An 11,708-nucleotide genomic window follows, 5' to 3' on the forward strand; every position below is an offset into this window, starting at 1 on the left:
CACTCATTTTTTGAATATGATGTCTCTTGGCAGCCCAACATTTTGTACCATATAGTAAAGCAAGCCTAATAGTCGTCCTATAAAACTTTTTCTTCAACCACAATGGCATTCTACGATCGCACAACACTCCAGTTGCACTTTTCCATTTCATCCACCCAACCTTTATCTTATGATTTACATCTCCATCAATTTCTCTATACTTTTGAATGATAGATCTCAAATATTTGAAACAATCATCCACCGGTATTTCTTGCTCACCAAGCTTCACTACACTCCCATCACTACTTCGTTGCTTACTAAACCAACATTCCATATATTTTGTCTTACTCTTACTCAACTTAAAACCTCTTGCTTCCAATGTCTGTCTCCATAATTCTAACTTAGCATTAACACCAGCTCTAGACTCATCAATCAAAACAATATCATCAGCAAAAACATACACTATGGCACATTTTCTTGAATTGATCTCGTAAGCTCATCCATCACTATAGCAAATAGGAAAGGGCTTAAAGCAGATCCTTGATGTAACCCAACCGTTATAGAAAAATTGGTTGTCACTCCTCCACAAGTGCGGACTTTGGTTACTACTCTTTCGTACATATCTTTAATTATACTAATGTACTTGAGAGAAACACCTTTCTTCATCATTGTCCATCAGAGAACATCCCTTCGTACTCTATTGTATGCCTTCCTCAAATCAATAAAAACCATATGCAAATCTTTGTTCCTCTCTCTATATCTCTCAATAAGTTGTCTAAGAAGATGTATAACTTCCATAGTTGATCTTCCAGGCATAAAATAAATTGATTCTCCGATATCATGACAACCTTCCTCAACCTATACTCAATCACCCTCTCCCAAAGTTTCATAGTATGACTCATGAGTTTTATACTATGATAGTTTGCACAATCTTGTATATCACCCTTATTCTTATATAGAGGCACTAAAGTACTCTTCCTCCACTCATTAGGCATCTTATTTGTCCGCCAAATCTTGTTAAAAAGATTTGTCAATCATTCTAAACCTTTATCTCCCAAGTATTTCCAAACCTCGATAGGTATACCATCTGGGCCAACTGCCCTTCTTGATTTCATTTTCTTCAAAGCCTCTGCAATTTCTTTCTTTTGAATCTTTCGCATGAAGTCACGATTCATCTCATGAAAAGGAATGAAGAAGTCTCCAAGATCCTGATCATGACTTTCATTAAATAGCTTATCAAAATAAATTTTCATCTCTCCTTAAACTCTTCATCTTTGACTAAAACCCTTTGTGTTTCATCTTTGATACATCTAACCATACCCTATAAATATATTTCTCACCCTCTTTGGTATCCAACTTATCATAAACCTCCTTATATACCTTATCCCTCGCGTTTCGAACTACTTTTTTAGCTTCCTTCTTTGCTATTATATACTTCTCCAAATTCTCATTATCATGACTCTTACTTAGATTTCTATAAAACTCTCTTTTAACCTTAATAGCTAATTTGACATCCTCGTTCCACCAGGATGTATCCTTACCTAGCGGTGCACCGCTTTTAGACTCACCCAATACCTCCTTAGCCACCTTTCTCATGCCATCTGCTATCTTATTCCACATTGATTCTGAATCCTCCTCGAGACACCAAACAACTTCCTTAACTACCTGCTCTACAAACATTCCTTGTTTAGCTCCTTTCAGTGCCCACAACTTAATTCTAGGATCTATCCTATGTCTATTCCTTTTGCAGCATTTTCTAATTCTAAGATCTAAAATTAAGACTCTATGTTGTGTAGCTACACTTTCTTCCGGTATAACCTTACAATCGATGCAACAACCCGTATATCTCTTTCTAAGTAAAAACAAATCTATCTAACTCGTATTAACCCCACTTTTAAATGTTACTAGGTGAGACTCCCTCTTCCTAAACCAAGTGTTTGCTAAGATCATATCATAGGACAAACCAAAATCTAAAATCCTTTCTCCACTTTCGTTTCTTTGTCCTATACCATAGCCTCCATGGATACTCTCAAATCCATTCCTACTAATGCCTACATGTCCATTAAGGTCACCGCCAATGAAAAGCTTTTCTCCATAAGATATCCCTTGTACTACTTCATCTAAATCTTCCCAAAATTGACGCTTAATGGAATCATCTAAACCTACTTGAGGTGCATAAACACTAATAATATTAATAATATCCGTACCTAATACTAATTTAATAAGTAAAATCCTATCACTCTTCCTACGGACCTCAACTACATTATCTATAAACTCACGACTAATAACAATCCCTACTCCATTCGTATTTCTATTTATTCATGTATACCAAATCCTATATCCCTAAGGTTCAATCACTTTTGCTTTCTCACCTACCCATTTGGTCTCTTGTAAACATAAAATATCAATCTTACTCCTACACATAACATCTACTAACTCTAACAACTTACCAATTAAAGACCCTATGTTCCAAGTGGCTAACCTAATTTTATGGTTTTGAACTATCTTCTTTACCCCTACCCGTCCAACAAAGTGAGAAAACCCTTGCTTATTTGACACCACACCTGGGCACTGGTATGACGCATCGCTTCTGGGCGACGACCTAGCAACCCTTGCCCATTTATCACTGCCTCTAGGCCTATAGAGTACAACGCGTCGCTCAGTAGAGAACGCCCCAACGAAATTCTCATATTGGTTCATATTCATAGGGTATGACTAAATTTTTATGCTGGCTGTCCCTGGCCTACCGCAACCCTCCTCCTTTATTCGGGCTTGGAACCGGCAATGTAGCGATGTTTTTCTTTTCATGAGTCTGGATGATTAAAAATTTTGTGAAAAAATTGAACACTTGCAACCCCCCCCCCCCCCCCTTTAGTATCCTTTTCTCTTTCTTGTTTTGTCTTTATTAACCAATTTCTCTTCTATTTGGAAAATAAGAACTAGGTTGGAAGGGAGGGATTCTAGATAGTCATTAGGGTTCGAATTTTCAAATTCTTTCAATTCTTTTTGTCTTTATAACCCGAAGAAACTGTACCCAGTACGAAGACCTATTTTTTAATGTTATTTTAATAGCTTTAACATGTGTCACGTTCTGATTGACACCTAATTTTTTTATTATTATTTTTTGACCAATTCAGAATGATTCATTTCAAATCACTTTCAATTCTTTCGTGGGTTGCTTGTTTCATCCTATAGTCCTTGTGGGTGTGCTTGACTGCGGGTAAAAGCTACTTACGGAAAATCACAACTTTATTGTTTACATTTTATGCAGCGTCGCTGCTTGGTGTGCATGAACTCTTATATCTTGAACCAACTTTTTATTTTTTTTAAAGAAAAATGATCAGTTTTGTTTTATATTACTGGTGATGCCAATTTACATGAGGAATGACGATAAGTCACTTTTCTAATATACAATTATAATTCAGAAATGAAGGAGAAAGTTTTTCTCTTCCATTAAGCTTGCCATTATATCTTGAACCAACCAAGATGTTTATTGAAAACTTTACCGTACTCACTAGCAAGAGTCAGTTTTGTATCGATATTCTGCTCTCTCTCTCTCTCTCTCTCTATATATATATATATATATATAACCACTTGGTTTTGAGATAATGGTTAACCACTCAGTGGAGAGTGTTAAGTTATATTATTATTATTATATTTTTTTAAAGAATTAAGTTGTGTTATTATAATGGTTGCGTTTTTGACTGAAAGTGTTTCTTTAAGTTGGACCCGCATCCAATTGTTATACTGCCACTGCAGTGCTGTCATGTGATTCGTCGTTATGATATTGCTTACGCGGCCATCTGGGTGGTTTTGAGGATGCGGGGATCAGGGTGCCAGATCAAACCTTGCTGTCACTCAGGTGTGTCCGTAGCTTTCAATGGTGGGCCACACGCGGCCACGTATTTTTCATTGTGCGTTTGTGGACTCGCGATCACGATATACATTTTGTTGGAGGGCCCCACTATTTCCACACGATAATTGAGAAGGGTTGACGGAAGCCAATAAACGTGAGCAAATTTAGTTTTTAGGCTGATCTTGAAATCCAATGGCCGGACTCAGTTGGTAGTCGGATCAGTTGATCATGTGAAGTGCCATAAAAAAACGGCCTCTTTAAATAGTTTGTAATCTAAACATTAACTTGATTTCTTATTAATTAATGGAGTATATTTTTCATTTATGTTTGTAATCAATAAATAAAGAAAACAATATCGCATTGGGCAATTACAAACCCATTCACCACAGCTTGCTTACGTACATGTAAACATTTATACATACTCCTGTCTTGATGTGAAAAACCCTAAATCTTGGGCACCGTTTAATTAATAAACATAAACACTCTGGTTTTCTGAGCACTAATCTAGTGAATAACAGTTATCTTTGAAGGAGTCCATGTTCTTCTCAAAGAGAGGCACAAAGGCATCGATGTCTCCATTACCAGTGAAGGAAGGGACGATTATGAGCAGCCCTTCAATTGGCAAGTACGAAGGCACAAAGAGATAAGGGCACCCTGCACCAAAATCCAAGTCATAGAGAGGGAACCTCAACCAACAATCCACCTCCAAGTCTGGACTCAGCACCATCTCACTCTCATCCGCGCTGGTCACCAGTCCCTCCATCTTCTCCTTCGAGCTGGAGAAGTCGATAAATGACCGGAAGTAATCGTCGTTGATGCGCGCAACCGCATCGTGTATGAGCCTAGCTGCATGGCTCAGTGGCTTGATGAGAAGGGCTTCCACTTTAGATTCAGGCAAAGCCCACAGCACCACGTTGCCAAAGTACCTCTTAGGCACAGGAGGATTGGTCATCCTTGCACGTCCATTCACTGCAATCCTTATCTTGATGGTTTCCTTCCCATCAAGACCTCTTGCTCGGGTGATCTTCCTCCATAGGTGAGCCATAAGGCACTCAAAGGTAGTGTAAGGCTTGGTATAAGGGCTGTTAACAGAAGCTTCGGTCTTGAGTTTCAGTAGAAACTCTGAAGGGAAGTGTGCCTTGTGCACCACGATGGTGTCTTCAATTGTGGAGTGGTGTTTGCGACTGCGGCGGTCATCGTATTCGACGCCACGGTGTTCGAATTGGAAGTTTGGAGGATTGCGGGGGACAAAGATGGAGCGGTCGTGCAAGGGAAGAGGTTGCATGGGGAGGTCGCGGGTGGCTCGGCCCCATGCAATGAGGAAATTGCTGGTAGAGAAGCCATCGGCGATGACATGGTGGGAGGTGAAGCCCACTACAAGCGAGCCACAAGCGAACCTTGTGAGTTGCACCTGGACCAGCTCGTGTATGCCGTCGATGGGTGGGTGCAAATCCAGGTAGTCAGGAGAAGGCTTGTCCAAGCTGCCAAGAGGGTACTCAGAGGTGGCTTCGACGAAGCGGACGCCTTGGTCGTTAAGGAGGATACACCGCCGGCCTGTATCGTCGAAGACGAGTCGGCCGGCCCATTCTCTGTACTCGGCTAGAGCTTTGCGCAGGCCTTGCTCGATGAGCTCGTTTGGAGGATTGGGTGGTCTGTAGGCATACAAGGTAGCTACGTGGGTGTCGAAGCTGACCGTATCAAAGGGGCTGAGAGGGAGTAAGATGTCTGTAGGAGGGTGGGTTGGGGTGTGGTAGCTTGGCTTCAAGAGCCTACAGCGCTCTATCATGATATTCATTTTAGCTGTTAACTTTACTTGTGAGAGAAGACGAGGGATATGTGTGGTGTGACGATGAGACTCGACGGTGTTTAAATAATGTGGGGTTGGGGGGAGGAGGATAGGGTTGGTGGTGCGGCTGGAGTGGGAAGCAGATCAGGTCATGCTGAAAATGAGAGTTTTTGCTCATGCGGACATCGTGGCCATCTGTTTGCATTTTGGATGAATGCCACGTGGTTTTGTTGACTTTTGAGTTTTTTAAAATGCAAATCGGATGGCCACGATGTCATCATGAGCAAAAACGCTCATTTTCATCATGACCTGATTTGCTTCCGGTGGAGTGAAGGACCTTCTGTAATTGTACTACTCATTGGATTTGTTTGGCCACGCAGTTGTACAGGAGGATAGGGTTGGTGGTGGCGGTGGAGACCTCAGTTGGTTTAGTTTGACCACGCAGTTGTACAGTCGTGCGTTGCTTGTTTCATTCTATAGTCCTTTTGGGCGTGCTTGACTGAGGATAAAAGCTACTCACGGAAAATCACAACTTTAGTGTTTACATTTTATGCAGCGTCGCTGCTTGGTGTGCATGAACTCTATTATCTTGAACCAACTTTTTATTTTTTTTGAAAGAAAAATGATCAGTTTTGGTTTATATTACTGGTGGTGCCAATTTACATGAGGAATGACGACAAGTCACTTTTCGAATATACAATTATAATTCAGAAATGAAGGATAAAGTTTTTCTCTTCCATTAAGCTTGCCCTTAATTATATCTTGAACCAACCAAGATGTTTATTGAAAACTTTACCGTACTCACAAGCAAGAGTCAGTTTTGTATCGATTTTCTGCTATATATATAAGCACTCAGTGGAGAGTGTTAAGTTATATTATTATTATTATATTTTTTGAAAAAATTATGTTGTGTTATTATAATGGTTAGTCATTTCTTATAATGGTTAATTAACTTGATGGACATGGCCTAATTGATAGTCGTACATGGATCCAGTTATCGAACGATTGTCTATAAAGTTCCCTTCCCCTAGTTAAAAATAAGGAAAATTTTCATTTATTGGACAACCGATTAGTCCTATTCAAAGTGATCCATCCCTTTCTTTCAAACAACATTATATGCATTCTTCTCGCGTCTTCAGCTTGCGTTTTTGACTGAAAGTGTTTCTTTAAGTTGGACCCGCATCCAATTGTTATACTGCCACTGCAGTGCTGTCATGTGATTCGTCGTTATGATATTGCTTACGCGGCCATCTGGGTGGTTTTGCTGTCACTCTGGTGTGTCCGTAGCTTTCAATGGAGGGCCACACGCGGCCACGTATTTTTCATTGTGCGTTTGTGGACTCGCGATCACGATATACACTTTGGTGGAGGGGGCCACTATTTCCACACAATAATGGATAAGGGTTGATGGAAGCCAATAAACGGAGAGGATGGTGTATGTTCTCCCCCGATGATTCACTAAATCCCACGTCTGTGTTCGGGGGTTTGAATGAGCACCACGTATATAAGCACATGGGGCTCGTATTCTCGTGTATGTTGACATCGCTTAGCATTGGAGTCTGGTGTGGTTGCAAAGACTTAATTACCATTTCTTGCTATTCTTTTCATAAAATGACGGTTTGAGAAAATGACAAAAATGCCCTTCATTCAAAAAAGAAAAAACAAATGGTTCAAAAAAAGGACAAACATGTCCTTCATCCAAAAACTCGAGGATGATGTTGACTTTTCAAAGTCTACACAGCGAAACGAACCTTAATCGTTTCGCTGATGGTGATCCGGCGAAACGATGGTGAGCGGACGATCCGATGGTGAGCCGGCGATCCGATGGTCATCTGGCAAAATGAACCTGAGCCATAAAAAATGTCTGTTTGAACTTTTCATCGTCATCTTCTTCTTCCTTCTCCGTAAAATACTGTAAAGCCCTTTCTCTCTCTAGAGAAGAAATCAAGGGAGGCAAACAGTTCCCCTTGAAGAAGGCCATGAACATCAACCCTCTCACTCTCTCTCCCTTCTCTTTCTACTTCTATGCACATCGAGCAGACGATCCTACATTGCTCCATCAAACACCGATTGACCTGCACAATGACTATAACATCGTTCAACTTGATTTGTTATGAAGCCTGATTAAGAGTTTTTGCCCTTACAGGAGGGGGGTTTGGGGGCTCCTCCCAACGTGGGTAGCATCGTTCAACTTGATTCGTTGTGGAGCCTGATTTAGAGTTTTTTTTGGGCCTTGTATAATTTTTTTATTTTCTTTCCCTCTTTTAACTATCGAAAAAGAGCAATAAAGCATTTTTTTTAATCGTGGGGCTCATGTTTCCTTCGGTTGTTTCTTGCTGGAGGTTTTCGTAACACCCCTTCCCACGATTTTTCTATTTTTCTTTTTTTTTTCTCACGATTTTGTCAATGACTCCCCTACAGTGATTTTTAGTGTTGTCGGGTCTCCAACGAGCCCCACAGCGATTTATAGTGTTGTCTGGTCTTCCAACAACGATTTGTAGTATTGTTGGGCATTCCCTACAACGACTTATAGTGTTTTCGGATCTTCAATAAGCCCCATAACAATTTATAGTGTTATCCGGCCTTCCAACAATGATTTGTAGTATTATCGAGCTTTCTTACAGCAATTTATAGTGTTTTCGGATCTCCAACGAGCTCCACAATGAGTTATAGTGTTATCCGACCTTCCAACAATGATTTGTAGTATTATCGGGCGCAAATCACTATAGCAATTTATAGTGGTTTTGGGTCTCCAACGAGCCCCATAACGATTTATAGTGTTATCCGGCCTTCCAACAACGATTTGTAGTATTGTTAGGCTTTTCTACAGTGATTTATAGTGTTTTTAGGTCTCCAACGAGCCCCACAACGAGTTATAGTGTTATCAGGCCTTCCAACAATGATTTTTAGTATTGTCGGACGCAAATCACTATATTGATTTATAGTATTTTTGTGTCTCCAATGAGCCCCACAGCGATTTATAGTATTGTTGGATCTCACTATAACGATTTGTAGTGTCTTCTGCAAATCACTATAGCTATTTGTAGTGTTATTCAGTAAGCAAATTGTTGTAAATCGCTACCTGAATTAGGACCAACTTGTCAGGGTCATATCTCTTTAATCGGAGGTCATATTCCAAATCCGTAAAAAATAGTATCTTCGTTATTGAGTCTAGTTTATTCCTATAAATTTTTAGCGATTTCTATTGTCATTTCATTTCCCATTTTTACTAAAAATCAGACTTCTATTATTCCATATTATTTGAGTTGCACAACACCATTCTCGCTTGACATCCGCAACACCGTGCAGCGGGACCCGCGCCGAGGGGACCTCCGAACCCCCTTTATGTAAGAGCAAAAACTCTAAATCAGACTCCATAATGAATCAACCTGAACGATGCTACCCACGCTGGGAGGAGCCCCTAAACCCCCCTCCTGTAAGGGAAAAAACTCTAAATCAGGCTCCACAATGAATCAAATTGAACGATACTATCCACGTTGGGAGGAGCCCTCAAACCCTTCTCCTATAAGGGCAAAAACTCTAAATGAATCTCCACAACTCATCAAGTTGAATGATGCTACCCACGCTGGGAGGAACCCTCAGACCCCCCTTCTATAAGGGTAAAAACTCTGAATCAGGCTCCACAACTTTTCAAGTTGAATGATGCTATCCACGCTGAGAGGAGCCCCCAAACCCCTCTCCTGTAAGGGCAAAAACTCTGAATCAGGATCCATAACTCATTTAGTTGAATGATGCTACCCACGCTGGGAGGAGCCCCCAAACCCTCCTCTTGTAAGGGTAAAAACTCTGAATCAGGTTCCACAATAGTCAATGTGTAGGTCAGTCGGTATTTGATGGAGCAATGTAGGATCTTGTGCTGGATGTGCACAGAAGCAGAAAGAGAAGGGAGAGAGAGTGAGAGGGTTGATGTTCATGGCCTCCTCCAGGAGAGATTTATTTCTCGGATAATCCTGCAGTGCAGAGACTGGGTCTTAAATAATCATCTTTGGGGCACTTAAGTCTTTACAATCACTCCTTTTCTAGAATCGTTATTTTTTTTGACACCAATGGAAAAGAGGGTAATTAAGTATTTGCAATCATATCAAACTTCAATGCTAATTAATGCTGACAAACATGGAGATACGAGACGCACAGGCTTAAATACGTGGTGCTTTTTGGGACCCCGAGCATGAGATGCCCTGTTCGGGGGGGGGACATATAACCTGCTTCGCAATAAACGTGAGCAAATTGAGTTTTTTAGGCTGATCTTGAAATCCAATGGTCGGACTCAATTGGTAGTCGGATCAGTTGATCATGTGAAGTGCCATAAAAAATGGCCTCTTTAAATAGTTTGTAATCTAAACATTAACTTGATTTCTTATTAATTAATAGAGTATATTTTTCATTTATGTTTGTAATCAATAAATAAAGAAAACAATATCGCATTGGGCAATTACAAACCCATTCACCACAGCTTGCTTACATACATGTAAACATCAATACATACTCCTGTCTTGATGTAAAAAAACCCTAAATCTTGGGCACCGTTTAATTAATAAACATAAACACTCTGATTTTCTGAGCACTAATCTAGTGAATAACAGTTATCTTTGAAGGAGTCCATGTTCTTCTCAAAGAGAGGCACAAAGGCATCGATGTCTCCATTACCAGTGAAGGAAGGGACGATTATGAGCAGCCCTTCAATTGGCAAGTACGAAGGCACAAAGAGATAAGGGCACCCTGCACCAAAATCCAAGTCATAGAAAGGGAACCGCAACCAACAATCCACCTCCAAGTCTGGACTCAGCACCATCTCACTCTCATCCGCGCTGGTCACCAGTCCCTCCATCTTCTCCTTCGACCTCGAGAAGTCGATAAATGACCGGAAGTAATCGTCGTTGATGCGCGCAACCGCATCGTGTATGAGCCTAGCTGCATGGCTCAGTGGCTTGATGAGAAGGGCTTCCACTTTAGATTCAGGCAAAGCCCACAGCACCACGTTGCCAAAGTACCTCTTAGGCACAGGAGAATTGGTCATCCTTGCACGTCCATTCACTGCAATCCTTATCTTGATGATTTCCTTCCCATCAAGACCTCTTGCTCGGGTGATCTTCCTCCATAGGTGAGCCATAAGGCACTCAAAGGTAGTGTAAGGCTTGGTATAAGGGCTGTTAACAGAAGCTTCGGTCTTGAGTTTCAGTAGAAACTCTGAAGGGAAGTGTGCCTTGTGCACCACGATGGTGTCTTCAATTGTGGAGTGGTGTTTGCGACTGCGGCGGTCATCGTATTCGACGCCACGGTGTTCGAATTGGAAGTTTGGAGGATTGCGGGGGACAAAGATGGAGCGGTCGTGCAAGGGAAGAGGTTGCATGGGGAGGTCGCGGGTGGCTCGGCCCCATGCAACGAGGAAATTGCTGGTAGAGAAGCCATCGGCGATGACATGGTGGGAGGTGAAGCCCACTACAAGCGAGCCACAAGCGAACCTTGTGAGTTGCACCTGGACCAGCTCGTGTATGCCGTCGATGGGTGGGTGCAAGTCCAGGTAGTCAGGAGAAGGCTTGTCCAAGCTGCCAAGAGGGTACTCAGAGGTGGCTTCGACGAAGCGGACGCCTTGGTCGTTAAGGAGGATACACTGCCGGCCTGTATCGTCGAAGACGAGTCGGCCGACCCATTCTCTGTACTCGGCTAGAGCTTTGCGCAGGCCTTGCTCGATGAGCTCGTTTGGAGGATTGGGTGGTCTGTAGGCATACAAGGTAGCTACGTGGGTGTCGAAGCTGACCGTATCAAAGGGGCTGAGAGGGAGTAAGATGTCTGTAGGAGGGTGGGTTGGGGTGTGGTAGCTTGGCTTCAAAAGCCTACAGCTCTCTATCATGATATTCATTTTAGCTTTTAACTTTACTTGGTGAGAGAAGACGAGGGATATGTGTGGTGTGACGATGAGACTAGAGGCGGTGTTTAATAAATAATGTGGGGGTTGGGGGGAGGAGGCTAGGGGGCGGGGGACGGGGGAAGCTTCTGTAATTGTACTAGTCGTTTGTTTTGTTTGACCACGCAGTTTTACAGCAGGTTATATGTTCCCCCCCCGAA

General features: G+C 41.8%; 2 protein-coding genes across 2 annotated transcripts; both read right to left on the minus strand.

The window, feature by feature from the left end:
- Positions 1–4,334: 4,334 nt before the first annotated feature.
- On the minus strand, positions 4,335–5,630 carry LOC149829111 (agmatine coumaroyltransferase-2-like). Its single transcript, XM_090017211.1, has one exon. It carries the CDS (start codon positions 5,628–5,630, stop codon positions 4,335–4,337), a length of 1,296 nt encoding a protein of 431 aa, XP_089873337.1.
- Positions 5,631–10,206: 4,576 nt separating this feature from the next.
- On the minus strand, positions 10,207–11,502 carry LOC149829112 (agmatine coumaroyltransferase-2-like). Its single transcript, XM_090017212.1, has one exon. It carries the CDS (start codon positions 11,500–11,502, stop codon positions 10,207–10,209), a length of 1,296 nt encoding a protein of 431 aa, XP_089873338.1.
- Between the last annotated feature and the right edge of the window lie 206 nt (positions 11,503–11,708).

Source organism: Nuphar pumila, chromosome 9, assembly GCF_984573655.1.
Source record: "Nuphar pumila chromosome 9, dmNupPumi1.hap1.1, whole genome shotgun sequence".
NCBI lineage: Eukaryota > Viridiplantae > Streptophyta > Magnoliopsida > Nymphaeales > Nymphaeaceae > Nuphar > Nuphar pumila.

Excerpts from the sequence above, each read along its gene's own strand:
- LOC149829112 (XM_090017212.1), bottom strand. The coding sequence starts at position 11,502 with ATGAATATCATGATAGAGAGCTGTAGGCTTTTGAAGCCAAGCTACCAC.
- LOC149829111 (XM_090017211.1), bottom strand. The coding sequence starts at position 5,630 with ATGAATATCATGATAGAGCGCTGTAGGCTCTTGAAGCCAAGCTACCAC.